Source organism: Phoca vitulina, unplaced genomic scaffold (genome assembly GCF_004348235.1).
Source record: "Phoca vitulina isolate PV1807 unplaced genomic scaffold, GSC_HSeal_1.0 scaffold96, whole genome shotgun sequence".
In the NCBI taxonomy this organism is placed as follows: Eukaryota; Metazoa; Chordata; class Mammalia; order Carnivora; family Phocidae; genus Phoca; species Phoca vitulina.
The window spans coordinates 1,142,768-1,160,840 of NW_022589799.1; the positions used below are offsets into that span (position 1 = coordinate 1,142,768).

An 18,073-nucleotide genomic window follows, 5' to 3' on the forward strand; every position below is an offset into this window, starting at 1 on the left:
ATAAAAGTACATAGAGGTAATATTTAAATTAATTTTATTATGAATGGGGGAGGGTAAAGGAAGGTAAGGTTTCTATACTTCACTCAAACTGGTAAAATGGCAACTGGTAGACTGTGATAAGTTATACTTATACAAGTGTAATACCCTGAGCAATCATTAGAAGTCTATACAAACAGGTAACACTCAAAAACAACAAACGAGGGGTGCCTGGGTGGCTCAGTCATTAAGCGTCTGCCTTCAGCTCAGGTCATGATCCCGGGATCCTGGGATCGAGCCCCGCATCGGGCTCCCTGCTCAGCGGAGAGCCTGCTTCTCCCTCTCCCTCTGCCTGTTGCTTGTGTTCCCTCTCTCGCTGTGTCTCTCTCTGTCAAATAAATAAATAAAATCTTTAAAAAAAAAAAATGTTAGTGTATTCCTTATAATCTTTCTACGCCTATTTTTTAAAAACATACTACTGTACAAAGTTATATACTTGCTTTTTCCCTTTAATATTACATTGTTAATAATAATGCAATATATGTTAAGAAAGAAAAAAAGAAGAAGAAGAATGTAGCAGGAGGGGAAGAATGAAGTGGGGGAAATCGGAGGGGGAGAAGAACCATGAGAGACGATGGACTCTGAAAAACAAACTGAGGGTTCTAGAGGGGAGGGGGGTGGGAGGATGGGTTAGCCTGGTGATGGGTATTGAGGAGGGCACGTTCTGCATGGAGCACTGGGTGTTATGCACAAACAATGAATCATGGAACACTATATCTAAAACTAATGATGTAATGTATGGGGATTAACATAACAATAAAAAAATTTTTTAAAAATTACATTGTTAATTTCCATCATACTCAACATTCTTCAAAACTGGCTCTTAATGGCCACTAGTATGCCACTGAATAGATTAAACTAAATAAACTTAGGTATTCAAACTAAGCCCCCTCCCTTGCCCCCACTTTTGTAGATTACTGTCAAATTTTTTTTTTTTTAAGATTTTATTTATTTATTTGACAGAGAGAGAGAGGCAGGGAGAGAAGGAACACAAGCAGGGGGAGTGGCAGAGGGAGAAGCAGGCTTCCGGCGGAGCAGGGAGCCCGATGCGGGACTCGATCCCAGGACCCTGGGATCATGACCTGAGCCGAAGGCGGACGCTTAACGACTGAGCCACCCAGGCGCCCCTCTTTTTATTTCTTATATATTTATTTTTTTATTTCGGAAAATATATTTTCTTTTGACAGTTAGAATGAGATGATACACAATAGTACCTAGATTACCACCAAATTTATTGCCTGGTCTGTTACCCCTCAAGCCCAAATGACTTCCTCTCGTCTTTGCAGGAAAAGAATCACATTTGGAACAGTTGGACCTGTGCTCAAACACTGATTCTGGCTTTCATTTGTTGTGTGTATTGATTTATTCTCCCTCAGCCTTAGCGTATTAGTTGGTAAGATGGACAGTATGATGCTTAAGTGAAAATATAGTGACTAAAACACATAAACAAAAGTTCCAGTTCCTCAAAATTTGATGTACTGCTCCTCAAAATTTGATGTAATGCTCCTCTTCAAAATATTTGCCATAGCATATGCTTATCGCTAAAGTAAAAGAGTCTTGTTGGAAAAAGATGTATATTTACTTCTACCGCACACCATATACAAATATCAATTTCAAGTGGATTGCATATTTATTTATTTATTTATTTTAAATATTTTATTTATTTATTTGTCAGAGAGAGAGTGAGCACAAGCAGGGGGAATGGCAGGCAGGAGCCTGATGCGGGACTCGATCCTAGCACCCTGGGATCACGACCTGAGCTGAAGGCAGAAGCTTAACTGACTGAGCCACCCAGGTGTCCCTGGATTGCAGATTTAAATGTAAAAAGCAAAAAGCATCTTCCCCATAAAAAATTTGATAAATTGGACTATATTAAAATTTTGAACTTTTTTCATCAAAAGAGAGTGCATGACAATCCACAGAGCAGAAGGTATTCACTCTATATATCTGGCAAAGAATATTCAGAATATATTAAGAATTCCTATAAAACAAAAAGACTAAATACAACATGGTCTCCTGGACTGGATCCTGGATGAGAAAAAGTACATTAGTGGAAAAACTGGCAAAATCCAAATAAAACCTATACTTTAGTTAATAGTCTTGTATCAACATTAATTTTCTTAGTTATGACAAAGGTACCATGGTTACGTAAGATGTTAACATTGGGGGAAACTGAGCAAAGAGTATATTGAGAATTCTCTGTAATATCTTTACAACTTTCCTATAAACTTAACTTAGTATTATTCCAAAATAAAAAGTTTACTTAAAGAAAGAGAGAGAGAGAAAGGGCAAGGAGGGAAAGAAAGGGAGAGAAAGCAGGTGCCCAACAGAAAAATGGACAAAAGACTTCAAAAGACACATCACATAAGAGGATATCCAAATGGTCAATAAACATCTGAAAAGGGTTCAGTCTCATTAGTCATTGTCACCAAAGAGCTAGACAATAACCACAAGGCAATACTACAAAATACCCATCAGAAAGACTACAAATGAGAGCAAAAAACAATCGTTGGGGGCTATGGAACAATTAGAACTCTCCTACACTGATGGTGGGATTGCTTGTTACCATAATTTCCTTGGAAACATCTACCAAAGATGAACACTTGCAAACCCTGTAGCACAGCAATTCTACTGCCAGTTACCTACCCAAGGGATGGGGCGGCTGGGTGATGGACACTGGGGAGGGTATGTGCTATGGTGAGCGCTGTGAACTGTGCAAGACTGTTGAATCACAGACCTGTACCTCTGAAACAAATAATGCAATATATGTTAAGAAAAAAAAAAAGAAGAAGAAGATAACAGGAGGGGAAGAATGAAGGGGGGGAAATCGGAGGGGGAGACGAACCATGAGAGACTATGGACTCTGAAAAACAAACCGAGAGTTCTAGAGGGGAGGGGGTAGAAGGATGGGTTAGCCCGGTGATGGGTATTAAAGAGGGCACATTCTGCATGGAGCACTGGGTGTTATGCACAAACAATGAATCATGGAACATTACATCAAAAACTAATGATGTAATGTATGGTCATTAACATAACAATAAAAAATTTAAAAAAAAAGAAATGTATACCTATGTTCCCCCTAAAAACAAAAAAATTCTACTCATAAAAAAATGATACTAGAATGTTCACAGTAGCATTTCTCATAATAGCCAAAAATTAGAATTTATCCAAATGTTCAAGAATAAAATGGATAGAGGCACCTGGATGGCTAAGTTGGTAGAGCATGCAACTCAATCTCAGGGTTGAAAGTTTGACCCCAGGATGGGTGTAGAGATTACTTACTTACTTACATACATACATACAACCAAATTTTTTTTTAAGGATTTTATTTATTTGAGAGAGAGAGAACTGTGGTAGGGAGGGGCAGGGCGGGGGGAGAAAGAGAGAGAGAGAGAAGCAGACTCCCTGCTGGGCAGGAAGCCCAATGCCAGGCTTGATCCCAGGACCCAGAGATCATGACCTGAGCTGAAGGCAGATGCTTAACCAACTGAGCCACCCAGGCGCCTCTTTATTTTCTTTTTTTAAAGATCTTATTTTTTTAAGACTTATTTATTTTTAAAAATGAGAGAGAGAGCACATGGGGGAGGGGCAAAGAGAAAGAGTCTTAAGAAGACTCTGCACTGAGCACAGAGCCCAACATGGGGCTTCTTCTCACAACCCTGAGATCACGACCTGAGTGAAAACCAAGAGTCGGCCTCGTAACCTACTGCGCCACCCAGGCACCCCTAAAGATTTTATTTTATTTTTTAAAGATTTTATTTATTTATTTTAGAGAGAGAGAGACAGCACAAGCAGGAGGGGCAGAGGGAGAGGGAGAGAGAGAATCTCAAGCAAACTCCACACTGAGCATGGAGTCCAACACAGAGCTCGATCCCAGGACCATGGTTACGTAAGATATTAACATTGGGGGAAACTGAGCAAAGAGTATATTGAGAATTCTCTGTAATATCTTTGCAACTTTCCTATAAACTTAACTTAGTATTATTCCAAAATAAAAAGTTTACTTAAAGAAAGAGAGAGAGAGAAAGTTCATGCAACTATACTACACTATAGCGATGATCCCGTTCCTTTATAACTACTTATTCATGCAACTCCTCCAGTAAAATCAGAAGCTTATTTAGCACAGTGTCTGAACTAAGTAGGTTCTCAAAAAATATACACTGCATCAATTCCAGGTGATGAGACCAAGGATTTCCCCAATTCCCTTTCTTATGAGAAACTCAAACTTCTCAGTTTAGAGAAGCAATATGGAATACTGGAAAAGGCAAACATAAAAAGAGGGGAAACAAAAATAATGAGCAAAGGCTAAGAAAGGTAACTCTAAGAAGAAATATAAGTAGCTAATAGACATATGAAAAGATACTCTGCATGGAGACAGATGGTAGCTACACTTGTGAGCACAGCATAACATATAGACTTATTGAATCACTATGCTGTACACTTAAAACTAATGTCACAAGGTGTGTCAATTATATTTCAATTAAAAATAATGATATAATAAAATTAAAAGTTTAATGTATAAATAAATAAATCAGTTGGTAGATAGATGGGACATATGGATTGATAAAGTAGAGGTTTGGTCTGAATACAGGGAGTTGGGTCAGTTAAGTCAAGTCATTCACTATCAAGAGCTATATTGTCCAATATGGTAGCCATTAGCCACATGTGGCTATCGACCACTTGGAATGTGGCCAGTCCAAATAGAGATGTTCTGTACAAAGACATAGTACAAAAAATTGAATAATTTCTTTTTATCCTGATCACTTGGAATGATAACCTTTGCATATATTGGGTTAAATAAAATCTATTATTGGAAAAAATTTTAATGTAAAATTTAAAAATATATGAAAGATGCTCAACCTCACCAGTAATTAGGGAAATGTTAGTTAAAACAATAATGAGTTATCATCTTGGGGAGAATTTCACTAAATTGATAGATTTAAGAAGTGTAGGGGCACCTGGGTGGTGCAGTTGGTTAAACCTCTAACTCTGGGTTTCGGCTCAGGTGATCTCAGGGTCGTGAGATGAAGCCTTGAGTCAGGCTCCGAGCTCAGCCCTTGGAGTCAGCTTGGGAATGTCTCTCCCTCTCCTTCTGCCCCTCCCACTCATGCGCGCTCTCTCTCTCTCTCAAATAAATAAATAAATCTTTAAATTAAGAAAAAGAAGTGTAAAGAGGAAACATGCACATATATGCTCACAGCAGCATTGTTTGTAACGGCTACACACTTTCAACAGCCCAGATGATCCGCTGACAAGAAAATGGATGAATAAACTCTGGCATATTAGTACAATGAACTAGTATTCATCTGTGAAAATAACTGAATTACAGCTTCACGTATCGACATGAATGAATCTCCAAATTAATGGTAAGTTTAAAAGCAAGCTATAGAAGGGGAACCTGGCTGGCTCAGTCGGAAGACCATGCGAGTCTTGATCTCAGGGTCATGAGTTTAAGCCCCACATTGGGTGCAGAGATTACTTTCATTAATTAATTAATTAATTTAAAAAAAAACAAGGTAGAGAATATAGATAATATCATGAATATAAAGTTCAAAATATGTCAACTCAAGCACTATATCACTTGTCCATGTAGGAAAAGTATAACAAAGAGCAAGGAAATAAACACAAAATTCGAGTCAGTGATCACTTCTGTGGAGGAAGGAGAGGGTTATGAACTAGGAAGGACCCCAGGGGCTTCAAAAAGATTGGTAATGTTCTATTTCTTAAGCTGAGTGTTCAGTGCACAGCTGTCCATTTTATTGCTATGCTTTAAAGCTTCCCATATACACAAGCCTTCTTTCTTGCTCTCAGTAAAGCAATGGACTTTTCCTCATGTAAATCCTGCAGAAATAGCATTTGTAGACCAACGAATTGGCAAATATTAAAGATACTGGTGCGGGGCGCCCGGGTGGCTCAGTCGTTAAGCGTCTGCCTTCAGCTCGTGTCATGATCCCAGGGTCCTGGGATCGAGCCCCGCATCGGGCTCCCTGCTCTGTGGGAAGCCTGCTTCTCCCTCTCCCACTCCCCCTGCTTGTGTTCCCTCTCTCGCTGTGTCTCTCTCTGTCAAATAAATAAATAAAATCTTTAAAAAAATAAAAAAAAATAAAAAAAAAAAAAATAAAGATACTGGTGCACCTGGGTGGCTCAGTCAGTTAGGCATCTGCCTTCGGCTCAGGTCATGATCCCAGGATCCTGGGATGGAGCCCTGAGTCCGGCTCCCTGCTCAGCGGGGAGTCTGCTTCTCCCTCTCTCTTTGCCCCTCCCCTTCGCTTATGCTCTCTCTCTCTCTCTCACAAAATAAATAAATAAAATCTTTAAAAAAAAAAAGATACTGATAATATCCAGGACTGGTGAGGGTGCAGGAAGAAAGAGTAATCTCATATATTGTTAGAGAGAGTGTAAGTTTATACAAGTATTTTGGGAATTTGGCAATATTAATAAAAAGTATTTGCACATTTTGTAAACCTTTTGACCCAGTAATTCCACTTTTAGGAATATGCCTTATGAGGGGCGCCTGGGTGGCTCAGTCGTTAAGGTCTGCCTTTGGCTCAGGTCATGATCCCAGGGTCCTGGGATCGAGCCCCACATCAGGCTCCCTGCTCGGTGGGAAGCCTGCTTCTCCCTCTCCCACTCCCCCTGCTTGTGTTCCCTCTCTCGCTGTGTCTCTCTCTGTCAAATAAATAAAATCTTTAAAAAAAAAAAAAAAAAGGAATATGCCTTATGAAAATCCACACACATTTGCCCAAAGATACATGTGTCAAACTGTTGACGGCAGTACTGTTTACAATAGTTACAAACTGGGAACAGCATAACTATCCTCTAGTAGGTGAGTGAGTGAATGAAGTATGGTATCATCTGCACTATGGAATACTACACTGCTGATAAATAAACTTCTGGGGATGCCTGGGTGGCTCAGTCGTTAAGCGTCTGCCTTTGGCTCAGGTCATGATCCCAGGGTCCTGGGATCAAGCCCCACATCGGGCTCCCTGCTTAGCAGGAAGCCTGTTTCTCCCTCTCCCACTTCCCCTGCTCATGTTCCCTCTCTCACTGTGTCTCTGTCAAATAAATAAATAAAATCTTTTAAAAAAAAGTAAACTTCTGGGTGCCTGGGTGGCTCAGTCGGCTAAGCGGCTGCCTTTGGCTCAGGTCATGATCCCAGGGTCCTGGGATTGAGCCCCGCATCGGGCTCCCTGCTCAGCAGGGAGTCTGCTTCTCCCTCTCCCACTCCCCTTGCTTGTGTTCCCTCTCTCGTTGTCTCTCTGTCAAATAAATCAATAAAAAATCTTTAAAAAAAATAAAAATAAAAAAATAAACTTCTGTGAACTGACAGAAAATGATCTCCAAGATAAAGTAGGAAAAAAGCAAGGCACTAATTCATAAAAAAATGACTTCCTATTTATTTAAGTACATATATATGTTTATAGTAATTGTCAACTCCTATATATAGCAATTACTATGTGCTGAGCCCTACTGGGCTCTGTTCTAAGTGCTTTATATATATTAACTCATTTAATCCTCATAATAGTACTATATGGTAAATATTATTATCAATATCCTTATTTTATAGATGAGAAAACCAAGGCACAGACGTTAAGTATCTTGCCCACGGCTATATAACTAGCAAGGGTCAGAGCCAGGATTCAAACCCAGGTCCTGTAGCTCTAGAGTCAGTGTTCCCAACCACCATGCCACAGGGCATTTCTAGAATGTAAGCACATGGGAGAAGCACTGACTTTATACACATTAAACAGGAGAAGGACAAAGGAGTAAAGGGACTTTCAGTCCGTGCTTCTACAGTGTTTTAAACTTTAGCAACAAAAATGTGTTTGTGCAGCACTGGTCTAGTAAAATATCTAAATTAAGAGAAGGCAAGAAAAAGTGCTAAACTTGGAGTTGGAGGTGGGGTCTGAGTCAAACTGACACCTATTAATCCTTGAGCAAATCACTTTATCTCTTAGGGCCTGTTTTCTATCTGCAAAATGGTAGTGATAATAGGTACCCTGCCTACATTTAACGCAGGACAGGTAGAGATGTAGGATAGTGTGAAAGTGCTTTGCAAACCATAAATCACTTCACAAAGGTGAGACAGCATTACTTTCCCAAGGAGCTCTGGGAAGACACGGGGAGGAGGGTGGGTGAGCCAAATTGTCTAAATGAAGCCTGTGAACAAATCTAGGGTTCTCTCTGCCACCTCAGCCTCCAGAACCAGAGAATCCAGTCTGCAAGGCCATGAACCTCAAACCACAACCCCAGCCCAGAGCTAAGGAGGGAAACCCAGGCCCAACTCTGCCTGGTGCCATTAGCTGTTTTCTGGAGCTGGAGTGATCTCAGGGCTATGAGAAGGTTCCAGGGAGCTTTAGGAATACCCCAAAATGTCTAGCAGGGAAGTCCCACTGGGCACTCTCTGAAAGGCAAGATAAGAAGCAGAGCCTTCTCTAGGGAAAAAGAAGCAGCTAATCACAAGGTAAGCAGCCTCTAACCTCATAAACATTCTTGGGGAGAAGCCCAGCCACCTCCAAATTACAGGCAGCCTCTCGCTTCTGTTCAAACAAATCTCCAGCTGTGAGTCACTCCTCAGAGCAGGGAGGGGATAAACACATAGCTGAGGGGTTAGAGATCAAGACGCTGTGGGGAAACGATAGGGAGATAAAGAGGGAGGCCCCAGAGGTTCTCACACCCCAGGCTCATGTGATAGGGGACAGATCTATAGGAAATTATTGCTCCTACTCCCCAGGCTGCTATGGGGGCCATGAGCATGGGTGGCAGGGGAGGGTCAAGGGTCTTTCTAAGAAGAAGTAAGGGCAGTAGAGATTGTCCCTGAGCTGGAAGCCAGCATCCTTAATTCATCTTCACTCTATAACCCATTCCTCCATCACTCTGTCCCTCAGTCCTATCCCCTGAGAAATGGGAATAGCCAGCCGCTTGAAACACTGGCTCCCAAGAGGCCAGCACAAGGAAAGCCCCAATAAAGTCAAAGAGGGTCAGACAGGGTGGTTGGGGCTTACCCTCCCTTGGCTGCCACTCCACTCTCAGGTTTTGGGCAGCCTTGGTTCTGCCTTCTACTGGGCTCTCTAGGCCAGAGATGGCCCTTTGTCAAGTATGACACAAAGAATTATTCCACTCCTCCCCACAGATTAGCCAACAAAACAGGTGTCTGCTTTTTGTCTGGCTACCTGCCCAGCGGCATGGACTGGACAAACACCATGCAGAGGGCTGACCAGGGTGATTGGGAGGTGAAATGAGCAAAAGGATTTAGGGTGGCACCCTAAATGGGGCAGCCTTTCTCATCACCTGGAGACCTGGCACAGGCAACCGCCGTGGCAGAAGAGCCCTAACAGTGAGTGTGTATAAGGAGGGAGGTGGGCTTGAACACCTCTGTTCACACTCAAGACAGGATCAGAGGCCATGGATATTGACAACTGATGTGTCTGGTTTCCTCTTTTTCCATGACTGTATCTACTGCCTCGTCTTGATTTACAAATAAAACCTGGAAAACCTACAAAAATAAGTGTTTTGTTGTTTATCTAGGAATAATACAGAAAATATTGCTGTTATTTTTGGTGAAGAAAATCAATTTTGTATAGTTTATTTCAACCTAAATAAAATGTGCATTTTGTTTTCAAAAAAAAAAAAAAAAAAAGGAGGGAGGTAGGCTCCTGAATGCTCAACTCTGAAGGAGACACCCTTTTGCTGAGCTAGTCGGTCTCCAGGAAACCCGCCAGGTGCTCAGTCAGCCTGGGATGGAGGGGCAGTGCTCCCTCCTCTCTCTTGTCATTTTGTCATTTTTTACTTTTGTGCCTCCAGACCCTAGAAAATCATTTCCTTTTTCTTCCTTCATCTACCCATCTCCATCATACCCTCTATTTTCTTCTCCTCTACCTGCCCCTGCTGGCCAGGCTTAAACCTAGGCCACCAGCCTCCCTGGCACATACCTATTCCCCTAACTAAGCCTCCCCACCCCTAAGAAACAAAAGCATTTCACAAGACTCTGCATTGTGACCCAGAGAGGCACGTACCATAATTACCGGCAGGCGGGGAAGCTCGTCTCACCTGCTGAGTATATGTGTCTGGAACTGAAACCATCTGGGTGAACACCCCATCCCCCACCCCAGAAAAATATGGCGCCAAATGCCAGGTGATTGGCTAAGCCTCCTATCCCAGATCCTCTGGCAGAGCTCAGGATTCCCCAGATTCCTGGCAGGCTTGGAGACATCAGCTGTAGTACTCTAGAAAGTAAGAATCTGGCGATGGATGGGGGAGACGGAATGGTGTGAGGAGGAATTTACGGGCTGAGCTGGGGACAGGTGTCCTGAGTGGAAGGAACAGGCAGTCACCAAACTTGAAAGGTCCCTCTGCCCAGGAGTTTCTTCCCCGCCCTGGGGTCACAGAGCCAGTGCTGTCAGCATTTTGGAATTCATTCATTCCTCTGGAGTACCAGTGACTCCAGAGGAATCCTCTTTCAAAATAAAGATATTCTGACCCAGCAATCCCACTCCTAGGTTTATCTCTCCAAAAGAAATTAAAATAGATGTCCAGGGGCGCCTGGGTGGCTCAGTCGTTAAGCGTCTGCCTTCGGCTCAGGTCATGATCCCGGGGTCCTGGGAACAAGCCCCAAGTCAGTCCCAGTCAGTCCGTCCTTCTCCCTGCTCAGCAGGGAGCCTGCTTATACCTCTCCCTCTGCCCCTGCCCCTCCCCCTCCACTTGTGCTCTCACGTTCTCTCTCAAATAAATAAAATCTTCAAAAAACAAAATAAAATAAAATGGAATGAAGTACTGATTCATGTTACAACATGGATCAACCATAAAAACATCATGCTAACTGAGAGAAGCCAGTCACAAAGGATCACACATTATATGATTACATTTACATAAAATGCCTAGAACAGGAAATCTCAGAGAAAGAAAGTAGACTAGTGGTTGTCTAGGGCTGGGGGGATTAAGAGAAAATGAGGATTGACTGCTAATGGATCAAGATTTCTTTATGGCTAGAGAAAATGTTCTAAAAGTGATTGTGTTGATGACTGTACAACTCAGTGACTACACTAAAAGCCACTGAATTGTACATTTTAAATGGGTTATTTGTGCAGTCTATGAAGTATAGCTCATTAAAATAGTTACAGAAAAATTAGGCCCATAGTAAACCTTCAATAAATCATAGCTTTAGTTAAAAAATTTTTTTTAATTTTTTTAAAGATTTTATTTATTTATATGAGAGAGAGAGAGCACAAGTGGGGGGAGGCAGGGAGAGGGAGAAGCAGACTCCCCACTGAGCAGGGAGCCCGACGAGGGACTCGATCCCAGGACCTGGGGATCATAAATTGAGCCAAAGCAGATGCTTAACCGACTGAGCCACCCAGGCACCCCCTCCCCCAAAAAATTTTTTTTTAAAGAATGGAGCTCAGGAAAGACTTGGTATTAAACTAATTCAGCTTCTGGGATCCTAAAAGAAAAACACCTGTTCCAGGGTAAAGACACAGGTTCAAGCTGTAGGCTGATGAAAAAATTCCAAATCCACCCAGGCATTGTTGAGAGAAACTCTCTGGCCAAGAATGATCAAGACAAAAAAAATTAGAGGGGTGCCTGGGTGGTTCAGTCGGTTAAGCGTCTGCCTTCAGCTCAGCGGGGAGTCTGCTTCTCCTTCTGCTGCTCCCCCTGCTTGTGCTCTCTCACTCTCTGTCAAATAAATAAAATCTTTAAAAAAATAAAATAAAATAAAATCTTTCAAAGACAAAAAAATTAGAGATTAAAAAATGTAAATATTCTGAGGAAGGGTAACACTGATAGATTACTTAAAGGGAATCATCTTACCAAAGAGCCCAGAGCATCATGGGACATCAGCTGCCTAGGCCATGAGTCAGAAAAAGGAGGAAGAGAAAAGCAGCCTAGAGCAGGATACTAAAATATGAATCCTGACCATCACTCCTCTAAGACCAGTCCTGCGTGAGTTGGTACTAGCAAAGGTTACTCTGGGCCTACTACAGGCCCCTTCTCATCCTCAAGATCCTCCACTGGCAGAGGCAAGGGGAAAGGAACAGATAAGCATAAATGTGAAGATAATGAGAAGGAGCAAACCTTGACCAGACCAGAGTTCCCAGACTCTTCCTCCATCCCTTGGGCAGGGTCTCACAAGAGGCTAAAACAGTCTCATCTAAGCCACTAAGTAGAGCAAACAGAAAATAACAGCTAGCATTGAGCACTTATTGTGTTCCAGGCACTGTGCTTAATGTTTCACATACATTATTTTATTTAATCCTCACAATAACCTTAGAAGGGTGCAATTATTATCCCTGTTTTATAGATGAGGAAACTAAGACGGAAAAGATTAAGTAATTTACTGAAATCATCTTAGGCAAAGGAAACATCAAAGCCTTGACTACAGCCCCACTGTAGGGTCAGATTCCCAGGACTGGGCTCTTAACCACAATGTTATTAACAGAAATCATAGTTTAGCCAAAAATTGTGATGTAAATATACTAGGAGGATGGGAGAAGGGAAAGAGAGTATGTAAGGGGTGGGAGTATAAACTTTCCTATAATTCCTACAGCAGGAAGTCAACAGATGTCTAAAACTGATAAATCAAGAAGTATCACTCTAAGCATATTATTTAGAAACATGGGGGTAAATACCAGACAAAAGGGCTAAGAGTTGAAAGTGGTCTCTCCCATGGGGCAGGGCTTGGGGTAGGAAACTGCTTGCTAGTTTCTTTTAAAAAGCCTTTTGATAATATTAATCTTTTAAAAACCAGGCACATATATTCCTTTGACTGAAAAATGATTTATAAAGAAAAAAGAGGGGCGCCTGGGTGGCTCAGTCAATTAAGCATCTGACTTCGGCTCAGGTCATGATCTCAGGGTCCTGGAATCAAGCCCCACATTGGGCCCCAATCTCAGCATGGAGTCAGCTTCTCCCTCTGCCCTCCCCCCTTGCACATGCTCGCGCGTGCTCTCTCATATAAATAAAATCTTGAAAGAAAGAAAGAGTGAGAGAGAAAGGAGGGAGGAAGGAAGGAAGGAAGAAAGGAAGAAAGGAAGAAAGAAAGAAAGAAAGAAAGAAAGAAAGAAAGAAAGAAAGAAAGAAGGAAAGAAAGAAAGAAGGAAAGAAAGAAAGAAAAGAAAGGCACCTGGGTGGCTCAGTCAGTTAAGCATCTGACTTCGGCTCAGGTCATGATCTCAGAGTCCTGGGATCGAGTCCCAAGTCGGGCTCTGCACTGAGCGTGGAGTCTGCTTGAGATTCTCTCTCTCCCTCTGCCTCCACTTGTGCGCTCTCTCTCTCAATAAATAAATAAATAAATAAATAAATAAATAAAATCTGAAAGGAAGAAGGAAGGAAGGAAGGAAGGAAGGAAGGAAGGAAGGAAGGAAAGAAGGAAGAGGAGTGCCTGGCTGGCTCAGTCAGCTGGTTCAGTCAGTGGAACATGCAACTCTTGATCTCAGGGTCGTGAGTTCAAGCCCACATTGGGTATGGAGCCTACTTAATCTTTTTTTTAAAGATTTTATTCATTTATTTGACAGAGAGAGAGAGCGAGAGCAGGAACACAAGCAGGGGGAGTGGGAGAGGGAGAAGTAGGCTTCCCGTGGAACAGGAAGCCCGATGCAGGACTCGATCCCAGAACCCTGGGATCATGACCCGAGCCGAAGGTAGATGCCTAATGACTGAGGCACCCAGGCAACTGAGCCTACTTAATTTAAAAAAAAAAAAATTTTTTTTTTTTTAAAAGAAAGAAACAGATCATTCAAACCAAAATCTAATGTAGTGAACTTCTGTTGCTTTTGCCACACAGCTTCCATCTTCCTCTACCGGTAACAGCACTTGGGTTTTGCTTTGCACAATCTCCCTCCTTTATAGGATAATCTGGTGGGCCGATCCATCAAGAAACCCCGTATCGCCCTGGCCAAGGTGGGTGAGGGGCCAATGACACCCTCTCCTTGGAATCTTGAACAGAATGGCAAAAACACCTGGAACCAATTCACCCAGATGTAGAAACCCTCCATTAGTTCCTTCCACTTAGCCAGATCCAAGACTCTCCTGGTTCACACTTTTTTTTCATTGAAGTACAGTTGACACAATGTTACATTAGTCTCAGGTATGCCACGCAGTGCTGTGACAACTCTATAGTTACGCTATGTCCACCACAAACGTAGCTGGCAGCTGCCACCACTGACTGCTATTATAATACCACTGACAAACAGAACGCTTCGCAGCTTTGCATGTTGCCCTGGCACAGGGACCATGCTAATCTTCTCCTTATCGGTTCAATTTTAGTACATGTGCTGCCAATGCGAACAGCCTTGGTTCGCACTTTTTTTTTTAAGCTTTCCCTTACATTCTGTGACTGCCCATTTCCTTCTAATAAATTCCTCTTCTGCTTAAGTTAGCTACAGTCCCTCTCTGCTGCTTATAACCAAAGGAACTTGACGGGAACGTCTAATAAAAATGTTTGAGGTTTGTTTGTGTTTCTATTTGCCATTATAACTTACTACAGTGGCTTGCAAACTCCTCTGACCTAAAAAAAATTTTACCTCAAGATCTAGTAAGCATACACACACACACACACACACATATATTATGTATACATACATATAACTGAAACAAAACTTTTGCTAAAAATGTCCACCCTAACACTCTGATAGTGCTAATTCTATTTCTTTTGTTTTGAAGGCTTTATTTTATTTAGAGCAGTTTTAGATTTACAACAAAATTGACAGGAAGGTACAGAGATTTCTCATATACTCCCTATCCCCACACAGCATAGCTTTCTCCATTACCTATCTCACTCACCAGAACAGCACATTTGTTATCAGGAATGAACCTACACACTGACACATCATTATCACCCAAAATCCATGGTTCCCCTTAGGGTTCACTCAAGTAAAGTGAATAATGTACATTCTGTGGGTTAGGACCAAAAAAAAAAAAATCCTCTGTGCTCTATTCCTCTCCCCTCAAAATTCCTGGCAACCACTGATCTCTTTATTATCTCCACAGTTTTGCCTAGTCCAGAATGTCATTAATCGGAATCCATTTCTTTTCTAATGCTAGGGTTCTAACCCACTAAGTTGACTTCAGACCCACTGGTAGTGATGATCTGCAGTATGAAAAACATTGGCTCACTGTACCTGCTGCATCTGCCTCCAACAATAAAAATAATCCAGAGAGGTATTAGCCGTATTTCCACGTCCAAGTGTGATGCACCAGCACACACGGCCTGGCTGGCAGGGAAACACCAACAGAGTCCCAGGTTCCTCACTCCCACTAGGACACACTAGTCAGTTAAATTGTCTACACTGCTGACACCAAGGAGAAACATCTGTTCATTTACATATTCATTCACTCACTCTGAGCATGCACTGAGCACTCACTCGATGGTGTGAATATACTACAGCTTCCTGGAGACTGTCCAGAGCCATAAATTCTTTCTTCAGGCTTCAGAGGACAGGAATCCAGGGACAAAGCCTATCGCCTGACTGATTGTTTACCACCTCTCCCCCTCCTTAACAGCTCAGGAATGTCTCCAAGAACAGATTCCCGCAATGCTTTTCATTCACAGCTTTGAAGTAAAATACCTCTAAAGTCCCGTCTATGGAAGAAGGAATAAAGGGAATTTCTATCTCCCCTTGTTCTAGAGATCTCTGATTAGCTTCAAACTAATCCATGGCTGGATACTGACTGAATTCCTTGCTCACTATTTTCCCACTGACTCTTTCTCCCCCACGAGGCAACAAAATATCAAGGGACAGAAGAGTGTGTCAAATCATTCTCAACAGTACCAATACATTGGTCTTAAGACCTTTCTCGATCTCTTTTTTGCAGCCAACAAAAAGAAGCCCAACACCCCTCTCCTTTATTTTCCTCATACTCTTTTCCCTGTCTCAACCATTCCAAAATAGTGAGTAAGAGCACACAGTAGGTGTTGGGGCTGCCATAATAGAGGACGGATTTTACTATCTTCAGAGTTGCATTGCTGGGGAAGCGCTGGGTTAGGCAGTATCAAGACCTGTAATGTGGGCAGAAACACTCAGACTGGGCAGACATGGAGTGGGGACTGTGAACAGAATTAAGTGATCATCTGTACTCTAAACTTGAAATGAGAAACTATTCTACCAGTTATTTTGAGTTATTTTGAAGAGCCATAATCGGGGTGCAGCTGGGTTAGCTCCCCCAGGGGGCATGCTGAGACTGGAACCCAGGAAGGGAATCAGATACAGAGTGGAGGGAGGGGAAATGGAGGAATACAAACTCCCCAGAACTTGGCTCCCATTTCACTCTCACCCACAATAGCTTGAAAATCGATGAAACAGTACACACTCATTCTGGGTCAAGTTCCCCAGCAAAGCCTAGAAACATTCAGCCACAAGTTACCTTCCTCTGCCTCTGGAGGAGAAAAATCATATGGTCACCTGGGGTGGGGAGGAGAACAAGGACAGGGAGCCAGGGAGTGAGGGGAGCGGAGCAGATGTGTTACCGCTGGAGAACGCCCCTCTCTCCCCCACCCTCACTAGGTCCGGAAGCTCTCGCGAGGGTCACTTCCCTTCCCTTTCCAGCCTGGTTTATGGCATCTCCTTCATTCACTTGCCTGGGGCTTGGTAGCTGGACCCGGAAACAAAGTGAACAAACCGTCCCAGGAAGCTACCGGTTGGCCCACGGGGGAAGAGGAGCCAGGAGAACTGCAAGGGGAAGAAGAAATCCGAGCAGAGAGGTGACCCCCAAGCGGACAGCCCCATTCCTCCCAGAGAAAGGTGGAGTTCCTGGCCACTCTCGGTGTACCTGGAGTCCTACCGCCCCTACCGCCCCACCCTTCGGTCCAAGCCCTAGGATTTCACTCTCTACCCTTTGTCTTCTTAACGACCACCCAAAGCACCATTAAGTTCTTTGAAGGGCCTCTGACACCGCCAGGACCCACAGAAAAGCCTAATCTCCCCTGTCGGAGACCCAAAGTACAAAGAGAGCAGAGATCCCGTTCTAGGAGCTCATTTCTCCTACGACCCAATCTACTGCTCACAGGACGCCTGAGTAGCGCGCACCGGATACTCGCGCGGGGTCCCGGGCAGGAGCCGCAGTGTCCTCCCAGACGGCAGGGATGCCCCGAGTCCCCGAGCCTCGAAACAGCCTTCCTGCCGCGACTCCCCAGGACCCCACTGCCATCCACGTGGGGGTAGAAAAAGAGAAAGAGAAGCGCCACGAGGAGCCGATGGCACCAAGCCGGCCCCAGGTGATGTCAGCGAACTCGGCGCGGGGCACGGGAGGGACCGAACTGGAAATCGAGAATACCGGGCGGGGGAGGCGGCGCGGCTCTCTCTTACCGCGGTCTGCCCCTCCGGGCGCACGTCCACCAAGGTACACCAGTTCCGCGTCCCGTTCATCTTACTCTCACGGGGGTCACAGTGCAGAAGCCCACCGCCCGCCCTACTAGGCAGGCGCGCACGGAACCGCCCCGATGTATAAGCGCATCGGGGCGGGGACTGCTGATTGGACATGCCCCAAAAATGCCGTTCGCCAATGTGAGCGAGAGAGAGCGGGATGGGCGTGACCGAGAAGCAGCAGGACACGCCCATCTGCGCTCGCTCAGACTTACATAAAAATGGGGCTCGGAGGCTACCTGAGGCTGCTTAACCGAAATTTTGTCCAGCTTGTGTGGTTGCGTCTCAGACATTCGTTAATCTTGCTGTTCCCTTTTCAACTCCAAGGTCGTTGTTGGTGAAAGAGAATCACCCTGCGGGCCCCTTGGAGGATGAGTTGGAAAAAAGCTTCCGTACATTCTCCTCTCCCTGTATACAGGTCACCTTTGAGGAACTCAGCATGGTAGAAATGCAGGCACCAGAGGCCAACTCACTCAAACTGGCCTAAGCCAGTCTGACAGGTGCCCTGCCCTGGCAGGAGGCCCAAGCCCAAGCCAAAGCCAGCTTGGCTCTGGGTGGGGCTTATTTTGTAGAAGCTATTATACCAAAGCTGCCCTTATATGGCCGGGAGAGGCGGGACACGTTGCCTTAAAAGGATTTTGTATTCTTGAGAAAGGATGAGCCTCAACTTCTCTGATGGC

General features: G+C 43.7%; 1 protein-coding gene and 1 non-coding gene across 2 annotated transcripts in view; both read right to left on the minus strand.

Moving 5' to 3' along the window:
* The window catches only part of TUFT1 (tuftelin 1), a 43,247-nt gene extending 25,822 nt beyond the window's left edge, over positions 1–17,425 (minus strand). The window contains exon 1 of the mRNA XM_032397073.1: positions 17,337–17,425. Within this exon, the coding sequence (XP_032252964.1) occupies positions 17,337–17,396 (60 nt within the window). The 5' untranslated portion in view covers positions 17,397–17,425. The remainder of the gene's footprint in view (positions 1–17,336) is intronic.
* Positions 14,216–14,320, minus strand: LOC116627382. The gene has a single exon (XR_004298485.1). It is a non-coding gene; the product is annotated as a U6 spliceosomal RNA (small nuclear RNA).
* Positions 17,426–18,073: the final 648 nt, after the last annotated feature.